The sequence below is a fragment of the Lepisosteus oculatus genome, chromosome 13, assembly GCF_040954835.1.
Source record: "Lepisosteus oculatus isolate fLepOcu1 chromosome 13, fLepOcu1.hap2, whole genome shotgun sequence".
Classification (NCBI taxonomy): Eukaryota; Metazoa; Chordata; class Actinopteri; order Semionotiformes; family Lepisosteidae; genus Lepisosteus; species Lepisosteus oculatus.
The window spans coordinates 12413043-12431768 of record NC_090708.1 but is presented as its reverse complement, the minus strand read 5'-3'; the positions used below and the strand labels follow the sequence as shown (position 1 = coordinate 12431768).

At 41.2% G+C, this 18726-nt stretch overlaps 2 protein-coding genes across 3 annotated transcripts; one reads left to right on the top strand and one right to left on the bottom strand.

The window, feature by feature from the left end:
• Positions 1-1001: 1001 nt before the first annotated feature.
• Positions 1002-4677, top strand: thap4 (THAP domain containing 4). Its single transcript, XM_015361099.2, has 5 exons — positions 1002-1153; positions 1492-1648; positions 2148-2257; positions 2617-2720; positions 3412-4677. The coding sequence occupies exons 1-5, from the start codon at positions 1129-1131 to the stop codon at positions 3529-3531; spliced, it is 516 nt and encodes a 171-aa protein (XP_015216585.2). The 5' UTR covers positions 1002-1128; the 3' UTR covers positions 3532-4677.
• Positions 4678-5219: 542 nt separating this feature from the next.
• Positions 5220-18726, bottom strand: boka (BCL2 family apoptosis regulator BOK a). Of its 2 annotated transcripts, none has more exons than XM_015361304.2 (5): positions 18169-18726; positions 16734-17112; positions 14120-14248; positions 9519-9682; positions 5220-6861 (listed from the first exon to the last, which is right to left on the bottom strand). In XM_015361304.2, the coding sequence occupies exons 2-5, from the start codon at positions 16936-16938 to the stop codon at positions 6736-6738; spliced, it is 624 nt and encodes a 207-aa protein (XP_015216790.1). In that variant the 5' UTR covers positions 16939-17112; positions 18169-18726; the 3' UTR covers positions 5220-6735. The 2 variants fall into 2 exon arrangements, with proteins under 2 accessions (XP_015216790.1, XP_006637736.1); XM_006637673.3 differs by having other exon boundaries at positions 16734-17109.

Below are 18726 nucleotides of genomic sequence, written 5' to 3'. Positions count from 1 at the left end.
GGTGGAGAAGGAAGAAACTGTTTCACTAAGGGAACGTGAGGTGGACCAGATTGTTTAAGTTAGCAAGGACACAGGTTTTCTTAATAATAATAATAATAATAATAATTGCTTACACTTATATAGCACTTTTCTGGACACTCCACTCAAAGCGCTTTACAGGTAATGGGGTCTCCCCTCCACCACCACCAATGTGCAGCCCCACCTGGATGATGCGACGGCAGCCATAGTGCGCCAGAACGCTCACCACACACCAGCTATCAGTGAGGAACTTCTTATATCTCTTCCCTTGTCTATAAAGCAGGCTTCTCTCCCTTTAGTAGTTCAGGTGGGTAGCTGCGTCAGCATGCGTAGGCTGCAAAGGAACAAGCAATAGGTTTATTCCATGGTGAAAAGAGAAGAAAGAAAACGCAACGTTTTGGCCGTGGAGCCTTCTTCATGTGTCAAGCCTCCATGGCTGAAATGTTGTGTTCTCTTTCTTCTCTTTTCAGCATGGAATAAACCTATTACTTGTTCCTTCTCTCCCTTTATCTGTCCAAAACCTTCTGATTTATTATTTCATTAGGCTACCCTGAAGGGTAATGCAGATCTCTATGGATTGTTTTCTGTATCCGGTATTCTATCTCTATCTTTTCATACATGTGTTATCTCACAGCTGTTATGCATCAGGGTTGAATGTTCCAGCTGCACTGTGGATTCTGACATTATTTTACAATTAATTTCTTTAGTTGCAAAAAAGTTGCCCTTACTAAGCAGATCATGCCTTCAGGAAGAACTTATGAATCAGATGTCTTTTTTTTTCTTTTGGCATTATAATAATAGAACTAGTGAGGTATTTAACATAATACAATTTAGTAGACAACATGCAGGTTTAAAAACACAGAAAAAACAAATAATATATTTTAGGAGTACCTTCCGCATTAACCACTGCTAAAATAAGTTCTTCTGCACAAAGGTCGGGGGAAGACTACATTACCCAACGGCCACTGGGGGCAAAGGGGCGTTATCGTTTTGCGGGGGTGAATTTGACCTCCAGCAGGTTATTCTGTTTTACCTTGCGAGTCGAACCCGGTTGCGGAAGGCAATTGATCGGACGAAGTATTGTTTTTTTTTCTTAAAAGGGCAATCAAAATGTCTTGTCCCTTTCACCATGCAGGTATTATACCAGTATAAATTCAGAAACGGAATAAAAATGTTTATCCGGGGTTGTTTACCTTCTAGCGCAAAGTAGCAACTTTCTTTGTTCGATTTCTTACAATATCGATTTAAGATCACTTAAATTTATGTACATGTGATTCAGAAACATTTTCGCACTTCAGCGATTGCAAATCTGCCGATTTAAGGTTGGCGAGTGAGTAAGACTCGTGTAGTCGCCTCGGTTGCTTTCCTTTTATGTATACGTAACGCATCAGCACGTATCTTCTGTGAGAGGTAGTTTTTGGAAAGTACGGCCATGCACTCTCTCCTAGTCCTGAAGCGGCGGTGTCTTTGCAGAAGCTCCCCTGAACCCTGCCGTCCAGCCGCTGGCGTGGCTGCTGGGGACCTGGCAGTCTGACGAGCCGGGGGAGGGCTCGTACCCCTCCATCCAGCCCTTCCGCTACACGGAGACGCTGCACATCTCTCACGTGGGGCAGCCCGTGCTGAATTTCATGTGAGTACACGGCAGCCACGGCAGCACTCGGCGCAGGCACAAACACACGCCGAGGGCGTCTCTAGAGCACTCCCCTGCCATTTTATTTCAGCTGCTTATTTTTACAAACCCATCATTTTGTCAGCCATCTATTCCCAGTGAAGGTCATGGCAACCTGCAGCCTGTTCCAGAAGTACAGGGGGCAAGACAGAACTGAATACTGGACAGTATGCCCAGTTCATCTCGGGGCGCACAAATGAATGGCTAATTTAGCATGCAGGCGAAAGGCAGCCGGAATAACTAGAGAAAGTATCCATAGGTCCCGGGAGAACGCAAACCCCCCCAGTCCCTGGAACTAAATTTACAACCAAAGAGCTGTAAGGCAGCCATGCTATGTGCTACGTTATTTTAACATGCCTTTAGCAAATTAACCTTTTGAAAAGGAGATGCTTCCCTAACCCTGCATGCGAAGCTCTGCGATTTCCCCTTCAGGGTGACAGTGACATTTATCCTCCTGCAGGTTCAGTGCCTTTCACGCCGAGACCAAAAGGCCACTGCACAGAGAGTGCGGGTTCATCAGGCTGCAGGCCGGCACCCAGAGGGTGGCGCTGATCGTGGCCCAGAACTCAGGTACTGTCCACCTCGAAGCGCCTGCTGCCTGGATTGACGTTCGGTACGTTTCAGTATTCGCGGTTATTGTGGAGGAGTTTTGAGTTCCGGTTAATTGTTATACGAGAATGCCACGGTTTTAAGCGGCTCGTTCATAATGGCTTCCTTTTGAAAAAGACACCTTCTGCTCTGAATTTGACAGTACAGGCTCTGCGTCGACGTTAGGCTGGAATACGACTATTAAAAGTGGCTTGGTGTTTGTTCTGATGGGTAAAAAGTTAAAAGGGGAAAATGAACTGTTCATGAGTGACTTCGGGCTGTGTTTCCAGTGAAGTGCTGCTGTGGGCTCTGAGCTCTCTGTACCGGGTGTGTGTGTCCAGGTCTGGTGGAGATTGAGGAAGGGGAGCTGACTGGCCAGCAGCTGACTCTGCAGTCCAAGGCTTTGGCTAGAATATCCTTTGCCAAGGAGCCTTACGTCCAGCAGGTCAGTAATAGCAGCTTGACGACAGCATAGATGTCACTTTTCCCATCAAAGTCTGTTGTTTAAAAGGGGAGTGTAAAATCGGATTAACCCCCAAAAACTGCCCGCCCTTGCTGAAATGAATTGGCCAGACATTTACATATTGTAGTCAGGAGCCCCTAAAGGCAGGATTGAACACTGCTGTGTAGTGGTTTGGTAAAGACAGAGAGACGCAAGCAGCTGGTTCAGTTCCTTCAGGACCAGATTATAGAGGTGCCAGCCATGCTCTTTCTCCAATTAGCCACCTTGTCGACAACTTTTACGAGCTCGTTCCTGGCCGCAGTTCTGAATTTGTGTGCCTATCCTGATCTGTGTGCAGTGTTAATACTGATTTATAATACTGATAGTAATTGTGTGCAGTATTAAACAGTCTCTAGTAGAAACTGAGGTTTTCAAATACATTTTTCTTAAAACTTAAGTGTGCACTGTGATGGCGATGGGGTGCCATCTTCAAATGTTGTTAAATGTACTTCTGCAATACGGTAACTGCTATTTAACTTGAAAGCACACCTCAGGGCCCAGTCTGGGACCATATGCAAACTTTCACACTAGATTTGTTTTGTCCATTTTATCATTTTATAAATGTGGCAGAATATGTATGTATATATATATATTTTGGTGTGTGTAATTCAAGAGCACTGGTATTTCTTTGCAGATTTCCAGGGTGTTTCAGCTGAAGGAGGATGACAGGTTAGAGCAAACTGTATCCATGGCGACTGGGAGCCAGCCCCTCTCTCAGCACCTGCACATCACCTACCGCAGAGTGTCCCCTTGAAGGGATAGACCGGAGCCACGTAGGAAGAACAGCACTACCACAGAGCTCTCTGCAGCTCACATAATTAACACGTCATCCACTGTTAACTGTATGCAAAACTGAGAAGACACCAGTGTGGTGATAGGTTTTTTCTCTCTGCTTTTTCAGCTCTTACCTCACCTGCTGGGGACACTGAGAGAACGTCTTGTAGTCAGTTAGTCTGAATTAATTTGTGAAATTGTCTGCCTTTTGTGGGTCTTTGTTTTGGGATAAGATATCTTAGTTTATTTTTCAGTGTGCTTTCTTTTACTTTCTTAATATATTTTTATACCAATGGGAAGCAAAGTTAACCACTCAACAGCAACTGAGCTGTAATCGTCCACATGTTTAGATACTCAGGACAGAATGTGCACTAATCAGAAACTAAGTGAACATGAAATATATTACTTATTCAAAGTGTACATAATACTCTATGGGGCAATAAAATATAATTACTATGCAAACAGTACAATACATATGATCAAGAGTGCCAGCAATGTTTTGTATCTAATAGGCAACTAAATTCCAGATTTATAACTTTAGATCTATCGGGTATCTATAGAGGGGAATGTAATAGTTTTGTGCTAATGGAAGTGTATTATTGTATAAAATGAACTGAAGTCAGGTTTGTGGTTTTGTGGTAAACTGGAGGAAAGAATTTGCCTTCAGTGATGAGTGACTCTGATTCCAATTAGTTTATTACTTTTGCCTTAAAGAAACTGACAATTCCAGAATAGGTAACAGCGGGAGTATTTCTGTAATGTAATGTCTTAACACCTGTTAACGAACTGTGTTCTGTAATCATGAATAAGAAAGCTCCTTTCTAAATTTCTCAAGATCTTCTGCAGCATCAAAATCTCTTTGAAGGAGTCATAGGTCAACTGTTTGCACTTTGTGAATAGTTACATGTTTGTAAAATATGCTACGTAATGAAGTGTTTCCACATTTATATCAATTGCTATGATTGATGCTGTCAGAATAACCGAGTTTCAGAAGGCTGCTTCTGATGCAGTGGCACTTAAGTTCAAGCAAGATGGCAGTGAAAATTGTTTAATCACCCCATGACTGAGTAATATCAATTACCACAGCTGTGTAAAACTCTGTCATTAATAAAAGTGTTAGAAGACACCAGTGTTTTGTAATGTTTTTATTTCATGCAGATAAAAGAATCTCCCAAACTTGGCTGTGCTTCAGCTCTACTGTTCTATGTCTCCTTTTAAGAGCACCTGAGGAGGAAATATTTTTAAAAGGCATTACAATATTTATATATATTCTGGATAGTGTTTGATGTTTTTTTTTACAAGTGTTATTTGCTGCCTTCACCACTATGTGGCATAAAAGCCCCATCACCCCAAGCAAGTTTAACAAGTTTCTCTAATAAATTTCTAACATATCTTTTACGGGCGGTACAGAGATCAGCATTATTGCCTCCCAGCACTGGGCTCAGCCCTGGGTGCTATCTGTGTGAAGTCTGTATATTCTCCCTGTGTTTGTGGTTTTTCCAGATGCTCCAGTTTACTCCCACAGTCTTAAGACCTACTGGTAGGTCAATCGGTTTCTGGGATAGGCTCTGGGTGGTCAGTAATAAAATAACTTATGATTCAATTTCAGGCTGTTTGTGTGGAGGCAATGTGAAGGTTGCCACAAATCATTCAACACCACAAGGCCAACACCATCCAAGCAATGAATATGTTTTATTGAAGGCTTCTGCAAAGACCAAGTACAACAGTAGATATTTAGGTGTCACATAATACATAAATTACAAATCACAAAATAGTCAAAATTACACATTAAAAAAATAACTTAACGTTTGTCTGCCATTGCAATGGTCTGCATACAGTAGGTCTGAAGTTCAGGTCTCTGATGTCCAGGCTGAAGGAAGAGCCTTGATATCGAGTAGCTTTGTCAGGTGCTGGTGAGATGTATCGTTCATGCTCTTTAAGACCTCTTCAGTCCGTTTTGCATCAAAAGTATTGTATCTATTCAGAGCCACATAAAGGAGTCCATTCCAATCTGACTCCTGATTAGTCTTAGCAACTGTTCAATGAAAGTTGCAATAGAAGTTTGATCATTTTATCCTTAAAATCCAGGCTGCACATACTGTACATGCTCTCAAACTGTCTAAAACACATTTTCCAACTGGGATCTGCTCTGAGACAGGTGTTGGGATGTTTTTACATATGGAACTTCTTTTCTTCTCATTCATTATGAGAAGAAAATAATTCAAAATGCTCCACTGGGAAAAGAAAGGTCTACCCCATAAATCTGGGATGCCTCAAGCTATAACTATCACAAATAAACTAAATTGTTAATTGTACAGTAGCTGTCCATAGAAATGAAATGTTTGCTGAATGAAATTCTGAAGAAAACATGGCAATTAAATAATCACAGTATCAATTTTTATGGTGGAGTGAATTCATGTAAAAATATTAAATCTAAACAGAATTAACATCCAGAGCTGAGGAAATGGCTCGTCTTAATTTCCCTTAAGAAAAAACTGAGGGAGGCTTCAGCTCTGAAGACCTTAATGCATTTCATTTATTCAGTTTTGTGTAGCTCAGGTCAGAAAAATATATGATCTGTACCAATGCATTTACTCCAGGGTTTATGAAATAAAAAGTTACTGAATGTTACAAATTGAGGTATCTTTTTAAAGTTTTGTTTTCTGCACTGAGCAGTCATGATAAAGTCAACGCTCTAAGTTAGAAAAATATGCTCAGAGGAGCTCCAGGACAAAGGGATCTAAAATTATTTAAATTTAGGGTTTAAAAAAAAGTCTTTGCTACTCAATATTTGTTACTAGTTTATGAAATAAATAAATTAAAGGCTACATTTAGATGACCATAACTTTAAAGATACCAGGTCACTTCTTACTGTCAAGACTAAAATCTTTACAGTCAATCCCCTCAAACCGTAACTGTAACCAGAACTAACATGTTTCCAACCCAACTTTACACCCAGGCACCTTCTTGAGAGGCATCCTCCTGTGGTCTGGCTGTTGTGCACACTAACGAGACAATTGTTAGTTCCTCTGAAGCATTCTTGCGATGGCAACTTGAGATCCTGTTTTGAGGCAGAGTACAATGTAATGATGCAAGTTGCTTCTGTTTGAACTCATCCCAAAGGATGTTTTTTTTTCCCACAGTTTGGGTGCGGAGGGCTGAGTGGTTTCTCTCCACGGAGGCTTCAGCGCTCTCGCAGAAGGTAGAAGACCACTGTTTTGACGAAGTGACCACAGGTACAGGCAGCAGAGATTAGCCAGTGAGACCGGAGACGGGGGTCAGTGTTCACTACACACTTTGTGACGTCAGCCTAGGAAAGGAGAGAGGAGGTCATTCATAACGGCAGACACATCTCGCTATTAAATCTACAGACTTCAACAAGGAGGAAGAAGAGAAGATGATGGGTGAATATATACATTAAAAAATGCTGATGTAAAGGCTCATTAGTATTTGAAGACTGAGGATACCCAGAATACAGCATGACTGAACACGCAAGCATGGCAGGCTAGCTGTTGCTGCAAGTGGAAATCCCACTGCTTCCAGTAGTGATTATTTGCCAACTGTGCGCCACCAGTCTTTACCCCATAAATGAATGACACTACAGTGTCTTTACACATATTTCAACACATACCATGCTGTAAAAAGTTACTGAGCGAATGTCAGGGAAGAAGTTATACCATGTATTTTCACTGTGTATTCAACCTTGCCTACAAAGCATTTCTTCATCCCTGAAAAATGAATCTGACTAACAATAATCTCAATCAGGATCTCTGTATATTCTGATCCATTTTACTTATGGCACCTGCGAATCAAATATTAATGTCTATAAACAGAAAATATGAGCTCTTTGAAATATTAAAGCAGTTATACAATCATGATTACAGTGCAAAATTTTTTTCAAATTTAATTCTCTGGTAGAACTACTTTAGACATTTCATTATGTTCTTGTCAGCTTTGTAAGTAATTGCTAAGTGTCTTGTTCATTTACAGCAGAACAGCTTCATTAGATGAGTAAATAGCATCCTTCAATCTGTGCAAATACTGTCTGACAAAACTTTGCAGAAAAAAGGGATGTGGGTACTTTTAAACCTTGATGTAATGTCATTTTTTATTTAAGGATACTGTTATAGTGTACATGAATTAGGAATGCAACCATTGTGAAATTCTGAAAAAAACTGTTAAGACCATTAAATCTTTAATCTAATTTTATTATACATTTCTAGGAGCAAGTGAACCAATTCTCCCCCGCTGTTCCGAGTTCTTTGTTAATGTCTCTTCAAAGTTAAGGACTTTCAGAAAAGCTCTGAGCTGAGCCTGGAGAGCATCCAGCTAACCACAGTTTATAATCACCACTCACTGGCTTTCTTAAAAGCCTTCCACTGATTTGATGAATATCATGTTTTCTTGAGTTTCTTTGGACTTTATTTTTTTCCCCCAATTCATTTGTTGTTTTTAAAGTACTGCACAGAAATGTTAGTCTATTTTAAAAAAAGGAGGCAGTATCATCTGAAAACAGAGTGAAGGGTTTCAGGTGCTCCGCAGATATACTGGCTTTTATGCTTCAGGATGTCAGAGTAGGTAAAATCACCAAGGGTTACTGTATAGCCACATAACACTGTGCAGTACCAATCCAGCACCCTCTAGTTTGACGGATGAGCTGATGTCCATTCTGCATGGAAAGATGAGCACTTGCCTTGCATTGCTTGATGTAAGTGCTTTGAAAGACCTGCTGCTGTGATGATAATATGATTTGTGACAAAACCAGAAATGGGGTGGAGATAATTTGCAATAAATTGTATACAAATCTAGACATGCAATAATTCACAAGAATAATTTAGTTTAAGGAACAGGCACTCGTTCAATCCCCTGACTATACAATGTGATTGTATTTGGGTACAGTGATTTATTTACATCAGGGAAAAAGCCAGTTAAGCAATATGGAATATCAATCAACTGCATCAAACTTACAGGTTAACTGAGGATCAGGTTTCTACTTAAAACTGAGCCAATTTAAGACAGACACTGACAGCCAACTAAAACATTTCTGAGCTTTCTGATGAGGACATTCCAAACCATACAGCTGTATTGTATCTTGTTTGGACAAGACATACCATCTCCTTATTTAAAACATACTGTACAACTAAAATATTAAATAGTGAATTAGCATTCTCATTTGGCTTTAATCAATATAATTGTCTTTTTATATAATTATAAAAAGTGATCATCCTATTGCGACTGGCACCACAAATGCAAAAATGTGTTCTCGGAAAATAACTTTCATTCTTAAATGAAAAGAGCTTGAGATAAAGTGAAGCCCAGCCTTTAATTCTGGCTCAGTTTGGAGTGCAAACCTACGGGGTACATTATGAAATAAAATAGAGGCTATTAATGAAGGATCACTGATGATGATAAGACTGCAATTCAAAAAGGGGAAGATACTTTAATAGTATGAAACCAATGACTATCTATACAGTCTAAATCTTTCAAAAAACAGTTCCATCTGCATCTGACCTGAATAAGATACTTGACCAAATGTACACCTTGCACAAAAAAATGTTATTTTCTGACCCTTGTTATTGTCTAAACCACTGCAACCATGCAGGGCTCAAACTGCAATAACAAAAGGTCCCTTCACAATTCACTGAATCTATGTGAAAAAAACGCTCTGTAGATCTAGATAATAAAAGTGGGGCTGTTTAGTTACTGTTTTTAACATTAGTGAACGGGGACTTCAAACAAGGAAATCTTACTAAAAATCACGGACGTTTCTGGAGAAGCACTGGCATTTTGAATCATATGTGCTTTTGACACATTCATTGCTATGCTCGTTATACTAAAAAAAATCAAAGCTTTACTACTAAATTTTAGTTTCTTAGTCTGGTTATTATTAAAATCCTGCTTTGATTAACTAGGTTCGCAAGCTCCTGCGATCCAGTATGTAGAAATACAGGAAAATGGAATTCTTACCCATCCACCCCTTCTCCTCAGCCATTCGACCAGGCTCTTGCGCACAAACTCGCCCAGGCAGTCCACAATGGTATCGACCATGGCTGGGTGTCCATGACGCACGCAGTCCACCGCCAGACCTCCAGCCACTGCGTACAGAGATACCACCTTCCCCCACGTTATACCTGCAGTAAAAGGGGACACACAGACACCTCTTTTTACCATTTCACTAGGCCAAGGGAAGTCTGGTTTCCCTGTAAAGGTTCAGCCAAAATAAAACAGAAAAAACATCTAACGGCATCACACAACACCATGCTCAAGAACTGACTTGAACATGAACAGTGGGCAGAAAAAACAACTGTACTATGGGTAAGAAAGAAGGCACAACTACAGGATATGGACATACAATTTTATAAGCAGCACAGCAAAATGCTTCTTGAGCCCCAGGGCTGTATTGTAAATCACCTTTTTAGCTGTTGCACTTGGGAAAAGCGAGCCAGGTGTTACAATGGCAGGGCGGTAGTGGGGTTACACAGGGCTACATCGATTGCTGCTGGTGGTGCAATCCCAGGAGGCTAAGGTAAGACTGCTTCAGCAAACCAAATCCACTGGGAGGGCTTAAAGGGGAACTGCAGCACTATTTTTATATATTTCGAGTGTTAGAACGAATCGGCATCGATAAAGGAAAGCGCACACAGTAACATGTAAAACCTCCAAATTACATCACAAAATAGATCATTTCCAGGAATGCACAGCATCATATTCTGCTACTCAAAATGAGGCAACAAAACATCCGGTGATGTGAAGCAGCTTTATTAAACAGTAAACAAACAGGGCTGTAAATACATCCCTTTTAATCCAATAGAAATATTGTTCTTGTTTTCAAGATGTTTTTGCCAACAAATTACACTTACTTGTTAACTCGGCATTGAACATCACATTAGAACATTTCAGCGGTGAAATGTCTGCTGCACAACCTTTACTCATTTGCTTACACATTATATTAGTCATTACAGTGACTAGTGAGCAGGAAGAGCCACTTCATGTCACAATTGGTGTGAACTCTCGCTCTCACCTGTGGCGAGAGCAGGGGTTTTCGAGAGCATGGTGACTATCCAGTACTTTCACATAGTTCACAAATTTGTGCTTAATTAGGAATTTGTAACGTTTTGCAATATTGTCAATTAATTTATTTGGTTATCTAGACTTAATAACTGGTCTGAGAAATCGGGACTGCACTTCCCCTTTACTAGCGGCAACAATCCCAATATGCAACAGAGCAAGTTGAAGTCTTTACATTTACAGCACAATGCATCGTGGGTAACAGAACAGCAATGTCATAGTGAAACCACAACTGAAATAATCTAAGACCCCAACATTCAAGGCAAAAGAACTTGAATTTCACAAAGAATAAGCCATTAAGGTCACAAAGACCTCAATGGGGACACTGTGACAAAGACCAACGTCATAAATATAGTGGGTTTAAAGATACCTTTACTGAATCTGTCACCATGAACGGACAGAGATTTGTACAATATGTTAACGTTCAATATCAGGTACATCTTCAAGTATATCTTAAAAAGTACCATGTGAAAAATACATTAATATAGTTTTTTTATTATGGTTATTCATTATACCCATTAATTGGACTGTTTGACTTTGGTTTATACTCCTTTTATGTCCAAGTCATATTTCAACTGATAACAGCAGGCATCTATTAGGTTTTACCACTAGATAAAACAGAAAGCAAACAGAGCAGTCCCAAGAAAAAACAGCATAAAAGGGAGCTATCTTGTGTAAACAGCTCATGAAAGGAGCCAAGTCAGTTGCAGGCTTGGCTGGGGAAATTCAGGCCTCCGGTTTTAAATGAATGCCTAGGCCTCTTCTTAAACCTTACCACAGTGTGTTCAAACTAGGTCAACAGAGAGTCCCTTTGGAACAGTTTGTCTCTTTACATCCATAAAGTGGAGACAACTCGGTTGAGTAACCAGCTTTCTAAAATGTCATGCAGCCCAATAAAACAATTGAGAAGCAGTATGATAAACTCTTGAAGCAATTGCATGAGGTCATTTGATAACATTCCATCTGTTAGAACTTTGCTGCTGCTTTCTTGGCAATTTCTAAAAAGTATTCAGAGAATTTTTTGAGAGCCTAATAGTATTTTAATACTCTTAAAGAAGGCACTCAAGGCAAAGGAGGTATTTAGTTCTTTTAAGTTGCGGCGCAGTAAGGCACTCTACAGACATCCCCATTTCACTCAACTGCAGGTCAACTGCTGTTCCCTGGAGGAATGTGATAACAGTAATTCTGAAAAAAAACCGGCAGGCTCCCAAAATAAAACACAGTCCAGTTACCATAGACACAGCCTCTGAAGGCATTTCCTAACCCTAACACTGGATTAGTACTCCATATTTGGAGAATAAAATAGATCTATCTTTGGCAAACCCATAACAGCTTTGCATCCTGGTTTAAAATATCCCACTTTGATTCCTTAATTAGATTCTCAAATACTCTGGATCCTCCAAACACAGAAGGCAATGGATTCTGAAGTTCTTTTTACGTATTGTGAAATAAACTGGATATTGTTTAGTCACACAATCCCTATTCCATTCTGAGAGAACTTCATCCTTTGAACTTCATGAGTAATAGACGTAAACAACATCTTCAGACGACCGTGATCTGAGATCTCTAATGTTCAACCTCTGCACAGAGTATAATGCAAATCCTGTAATCTAGAGACTCCAGGTTTAGATCTATGTCACACTCTGTAACTAAGAGCACACTGTGATGGTGTAAAACTGAGAGAGAGAGAGCACCCCTAAGTTTTGTATAGGAGGTTACTGAAGGAGATACTCTGTATGCCAGACAGCACCTAGCAGTATCCGTCTTGCAATTAATGAGATACAACAAAAGGCAGTGGCACAGAGCTACTTTTATACAGTTCAGTGAGTCTAAAGAACAACCCACATTTGCAACTGAGCAACCCCTAGTCATTTCCTCACTGACTTCCTCCAGGGCAATACCCTCCAAACATAGAATGAGTTTCACAATCTTGACCTCCCAAAGAGACCGCATGATCTAACCTCAGAGGAGCACTGGGACTAGATCCCAGAGATGGAGTAGGCAAAAGAAAGAGAGGAAGAGTGAGATGCAGAGCAGAGGACATGCAGCTGAAAGCTCCCAGTATAGGACTGGCAGGAAGCCCAGAAGTAAACACTGCTAGACAAGAAACCCCTGGCCTCCCACGGCTTCCTTTCCTGCACAGAGCAAGGGGTTCTGCAGGGGCCCGAGTCACACAGCAGGTTAGCTTCTCCAGACCGTCAGGCCCTCTGCTTGTGAAGGCCAGCGCGTGCTTGCTTGAGGAACAGGCCTGGCTGACGCAGTGTAGGCCCCAGTGGATGTTTCACACCGTGGTGCAAGTTTCTCAACAGATTTTGAAGATTAGCAGATGGTTAACCCAATGTGTGTGGTAGAGTTTTCTTGCAGCTCTTAAAAAGTTATAAAGAGTGCAAGAAAGATAATGCTCTCTCTCTCTGGTACATTTTTATACCTCTTCAGCCACATCCCTAGCAAACTGACTCAGGACTAATGATCTGATCTCATGACACAGCAGGGCCGCGCCAACTTTACTCCAGACACCCGCTTCTACCATCCACATAATAATCCGGCCCGTAGGGCAGGACTGACTGCGTTTCATAACTTGTCCTTTATCTGCTTCCAAAGGAAGAACTGGAATGCTTTATGTTCAAACCACATCCCCATATCATCCGAGGCATGGTCTGGTTTCTGAAGGGAAGCGCAGATCATGTAGTTCGGGAAGCGTTACTGGCCTGCAAACAACCGCCCAAACATGGTGATAAAAGGGACATCTCTTCAAACCAGTCTTACAGATGAGTTCCTGTATAATCTAGACGGGTAAGCAATCCCATGGAACAAACAGAATGTTGCTTTTCAACAATGCTACCACAGTTCAGTTCATCTGCCAAAACAGAGCTGTTTCTTACTTCTTTTCCCTTCTGGCCTATTCACACTGCGATGTAGGAAATCTGGGCACTGTTTCCGATTTAGTTCAGAGAAGAAAAGAAAACAAGTATTTTATAATTATTAATTAATTAATTGCTTACACTTATATAGCGCTTTTCTGGACACTCCACTCAAAGCGCTTTACAGGTAATGGGAACTCCCCTCCACCACCACCAATGTGCAGCATCCACCTTTTATCCACGTTTTATTTTAGTTTGCCTAAACCAAGATTAAATATTTGTCGCATTTTACCTATCCTTGTCTCCCAATACCTTTTTTTTTAATCACAGAATATTGTTCACTTGCATACACTTTTTATCAGCTTACATTCAAGTGCTCGGTTTCAGTAAAGGAGAAATTTGTCATAACTGCAATGCAAATTCTCCTAAACCAGCAGGGGATGTGGAGTGACCTGCCCACAGCTAGATGGTGCAACTAAGCCACGGTCTGACTACCAGTTCTCACTGCAGTTACACAATAAGCAATGACATGCATGACTTAAAGAGAGTGTCATGAGCGCCAGATTCAGCTTACAAATTCAAACCAACCACCAACTCTATGCTGCTCCAAACTCTCAGCTACCTGCTGCTGTCTCTTACCAGTGCTGAAGATCTCTGCAGCTACGGCCAGGAAGGCATCTGACACAATGTTCTCCGAGGCCACAGTGATGCTGAGTTGTCTCGCCACATTCCGGTAAATGTTGGGTCGCAGGTATTCCAGCTCATCGCCTGTTATGGACCAGAAGAGAGGTAATTAGATGAATGAAACAATGCACATCCTGCAGTGCTTGTGTATTTAAAAGCCCAGTCAGACCCTATCACTGTCCACCAGCAAAAAACATGTTACAGCAAAGCAATTTGCTGGTAGTTTTGGTATTTAAAAAAAAAGCAAGAAAAAGCATATTTACAGCTGGTGAATCCCACAGAAAAGGCGATACAGGCACGGATGGTAAAGTTAAGCACATTTTTAGAAGACAGGCACACAGTGCTATGAAATTCAAACAACAGACAAGTGAGGTGAAGCACAGGTTTTAGTTCGTTTTGAGATAGCACATAGAACAAGATGCTGCTGTGAAGATCTAGCATAGTTAGAGTTATAATAAATGACCACTTATGATGCGCGATAAAGATTGATTTCACATTGCATAAACATCTTTGATGTCAGAGATGCCCATCTTGTCCACTTTTGTAGAGCATACTCTCGAACGCAGCTAAGATATGCTGTACTTTACCAAATTTAAAGACATCTTGAGACCATAAATCTAAGATTTAAAGACCTGAAATCTACCTGAAGTTTTAAAACTGTTTGACATTTTTCTGACAATCCAAAAACATAAGGGCTATGCTGTTAAAATCTTTTCCATTCCTTTTTATGGGACAACCCTCTCTGTGCTGATAAAGCTTGTCAAATGTACACATTTCATTTTGTATTTTGTCTCTTTTATTATCCTTCCCTGGTTATCAGTTAATTTGATTTTTTTAAGATTTCTCCTTTGGATCTGGATCTTGAACTCTGAACGGTAATTTCCATACGTGCATCCACTGTGACATCTGCTGCTAAGTCACGACGAACCGGAGGTTGCATCTCTTTGCAATTGCTTAGATGTTCATCATCTGTACCTCAATTTTAAACTGTCCAACCACCTCATTGGCTACTGAACTTCATCCAGTTACTCTGAGGATTTGAAACCAATCCTTCCATATTGCAATTAAATCATTTCAGAACAAAAGACTCTTGAGTTTGAAAGAAAATGATGAGTTAATTCAACGAAACAAATAATCTAATGGAGTCTTACTGGGGAAATTTGAAAGAAAGACAATACCCCTACTCCTGCCAATAACGAGGGCCTACAGATGGCATAACAGGCTTTCCATCCCATCATTCTTTGCTCAAGCATTCTTCCATGAACTCCACTCCCACTTCCAATGGAGTCACTCTTAGGCTTGTTTCATAGTGGGAATCCACTTAGCTTGTCCACACAGCCAGGCTGTCATCCCTCAAAGCCGGAGGCTTAAAGTCAAATTCTGTCCATAAAAGGCGCATTTCATTTCACCTTGCTGGGGTGCTGTTTCCTGAAATCACTAACGCTGCAGTCACTAGCAAGCTGCTGCACGGCATCATTCTGTGGAAGAGGCAGAGGCTCAGGCTCACGTTCACAGTTCTCTTTGCCTCTGCCGCTCTGTTTTATCATCTGCTCCCCCCAGCAGTAACAGACAATTCTGCTGCACGTTCTACATCAGGTGTGGCTGCACTTCAAAGTTTTAAGCATAAAACCAAGCATGGAAAGAATTCAGTAAGCAGTGCTTGCACAAGCACAGATCTCACAATGGGCCCCAGTGCTGGCTGCTACAGTGTGGGCTCTTGAGGAAGGGTGCTGACAGCTGCTAAGCGAGGGAACGCCAACACACAAGTCTGGACAGTTCCTTGCCAAATCATGGCATACAGTATGTGGAGCTTGCCATAAAACACCAGTGCTATATCTGCAGAAGCTGACGCACAGACAGCAAATACAAGCACTCAGATAAGAGACAAGGGTGAGGTACTGATACGCAAGAGGTAAGAGGCAAAATTCTCGTATCCTGGATTCAAAAAGCAAATTTGTACAGGTGCAGTTAAAGATTCATTAAGGAGTGTGTGCCAAAATGAGGGCATCCAACATCTGGTGCAATTGTGGCTTCTAGCAAATTGAATCTTTGAAAAGAAAATATTTATTTTCCTTCATGTAAGGCAACATGCCAGAGAGAGGTGCAACCAAGCATTCATTGACTTCAAAAGCTATTTGTTTGCAGGAGCAACCCAAACCATTTTCTTTTCACCACTACAGAGACATCTCTCACAGAGGCTGTGTGTCAAGAGTGACCATTCAAATCCGCACAAATTATTTGCTGAAGTCATTTGTGCAACGATTGCGAAAATGACAACTAGAAGCTCATGGAAAGGGCACTTTGCTTAAAAGGCAGCAGCAAAGCTACAACCTCCGAGTGGCTGCAATACGTGCTGGAACAACGCTTCATTTAGAAAAAAAAAAAGTTACCCATAACGGACACAGCAACTGAAAGATTCAGACTGCGTTCCGGCTAGCCTCATACAATCTGACAGCTCCAAACTGTTACCCTCAGCGTGTGTGACGAGGTCACGAACAGACGACTTGGAGCGAACTGAACGAGTCTGACCGAGGTGCCACAAGCAGGCTTCAGGGACCCCCCTGCTTACCGAGCCACAGCAGGACGGAGGACACCTCCCCGTGGGCCGCATGCTCTGGTTTGGACCAGCCTAGTCCCGCTCGGTTCAGCCGGGAGTGGATGTATTCCCTGCAGAGCGCCTTGGCCTGGGAGACCAGCTCCTTGTCCGTGGGGGAGCGGTCAAACACCTCCATTACTTCAGCAGCAAACACCGAAGACCTGCGCAGCACCTCCATCCCCTCCAGAGACCCAGCAACACCACCCAGGGCTGTTCTCCAGGAGCCACTTCAGAGTTCCCCCGTCACTTAAGAGTTAAGAGTTCTCCGTAAAGCTGTTTCTCTTTTTTCTTTTCCTTGAGGAATCCTCTGATCCGAGGAGGGTGTCTTACTCAAAACGGGGAGATTCCTCTGCTGAAAGTGGAGGAGGGAAAAAAAAGAAGAAATGCCCAAGTTCACACACCCACTTCACAGAGAGTGCCATAAGCACTTTGGCTTTTGTAGTAATTAGCAGTTCTAGAATAAATGTCCTGAATACAGTTTTCCCTGATAACCTCAGAAATTATTCAACAAAACTGTTTTTGTTGTTACAGGTTCAGCATTCACTTAACAAGTAATCTGCAAATGAGATTTTGGGACCACTAATTTGCTTTATATTAAAATATACCACTTCTTGACTTAATTAAAAAGCGATTAGATACCATAACATGAAGACACGGATACAAAATATACATCTCACCACACATTTCTTCAGTAAATCATAAGAAAGATGTGGTTTTCGTTTGCCTTCTCAAACATTGGTCAGGTTGTGGTGTTGGAAAACTAACACATTCTGTCAGAATGCCAATTGCATTGCTTACAGCTGTTGTCCCACTTTTAAAAGTGGTACTGTGTATATATCGTGTGATAAAAAAAACAGTAACATTAATTATACGTGCTGCTGGTGGTGAGAACAGTTTATGCTGTGATGAATATGATTATTATTACTACTACTCGCGATAGACCGTTTATATATTCCTATAATAATCGTGTGAAATACTGCTCCCTTTATCTTTCGAACATGGATTATATAATTCAGGTTTAGAAACCTTTAACAAAAAATGCTCTACTCCTTGCACATACCTACAAACCTCATTCAAACACTTCTCCGGTGGCGTGTTTGCAAGGTGTATAGGTGAAAGGGGACATGATCTAGACGTGTCAAGACCAAAATGTTACAGAGCAAAATCTGTTTTTATTGAGTTACTATTGGGCTGGTGGATAAGTTCTTTCACGAGTAAACACCGAAGTAGCTACAGAAAAAACACACTCAAATACATAATCCTGAACCACAAAGGCCCGTGACCCAATTAACAAAAAACGATTCTATATTGGCGATTGAACTGTTTCTGCCAATATAACAAATTGCCAGTCTTTCGCACGAATTACCTGAATTCACGTTGCGCGAAGTTTCTACTCAAAGGCACTTACCTTTCTTTGAAATACTCCTGCAGGCTCCAGCTGTGAGGTTCGCTCTAGAAAACTCCAAACAGTATCAACTGATGCTGAATGCGATTCCCCCTTTTTCGTTTTGTACGATCCCCCTTCTTAAGATAAAGCACAAATCACTGCGCAACAGCTGAATAAAGAGAAAGGCAAAAGCTAAAATGCAAACTCCCCGTCATATACAGTACATTTAGAAACCCATTCTATTCGATTAGATTGGCTTTAGTCATTGCTGTCATGAACGTCATTAATCTACTTCATAACGTGATCCCGGGGTTTAATTCTTCAGCCTCTTCAGCCGCTGGTCTGCAAACGCGCAGATTCTGAGCTCGTTCGCTCCCCTTTCAGTCCCCGTAGAGCTGTTGTATTTTTCGCTGGTACTTGTTAGCAAGCTGAATCAGGTTGTCAGCTCTGAACTTTCTTTCTGCAGCAACTTTCAAACTGAAGTTTCCTTCTAAGGAAAATCATTCAGTTTGGCTTCGGAGGCGGAGTGAAATGAAACAACAGAGGTTTTACAGCTCCGCCCCCATCTCATAATTACTA

Bases quoted from the DNA above. Each gene is read 5' to 3' on its own strand.
- thap4 (XM_015361099.2), top strand. From the start codon at position 1,129: ATGTCTTGTCCCTTTCACCATGCAG. The intron at 1,154-1,491 runs GTATTATACCAG...GTGTCTTTGCAG, and splicing joins TTGTCCCTTTCACCATGCAG to AAGCTCCCCTGAACCCTGCC. The intron at 2,721-3,411 runs GTCAGTAATAGC...ATTTCTTTGCAG, and splicing joins AGGAGCCTTACGTCCAGCAG to ATTTCCAGGGTGTTTCAGCT.
- boka (XM_015361304.2), bottom strand. From the start codon at position 16,938: ATGGAGGTGCTGCGCAGGTCTTCGGTGTTTGCTGCTGAAGTAATGGAG. The intron at 9,683-14,119 runs GTAAGAGACAGC...CTTTTACTGCAG, and splicing joins TGCAGAGATCTTCAGCACTG to GTATAACGTGGGGGAAGGTG. The intron at 6,862-9,518 runs GTAAGAATTCCA...CTCCTTTCCTAG, and splicing joins TGAGGAGAAGGGGTGGATGG to GCTGACGTCACAAAGTGTGT.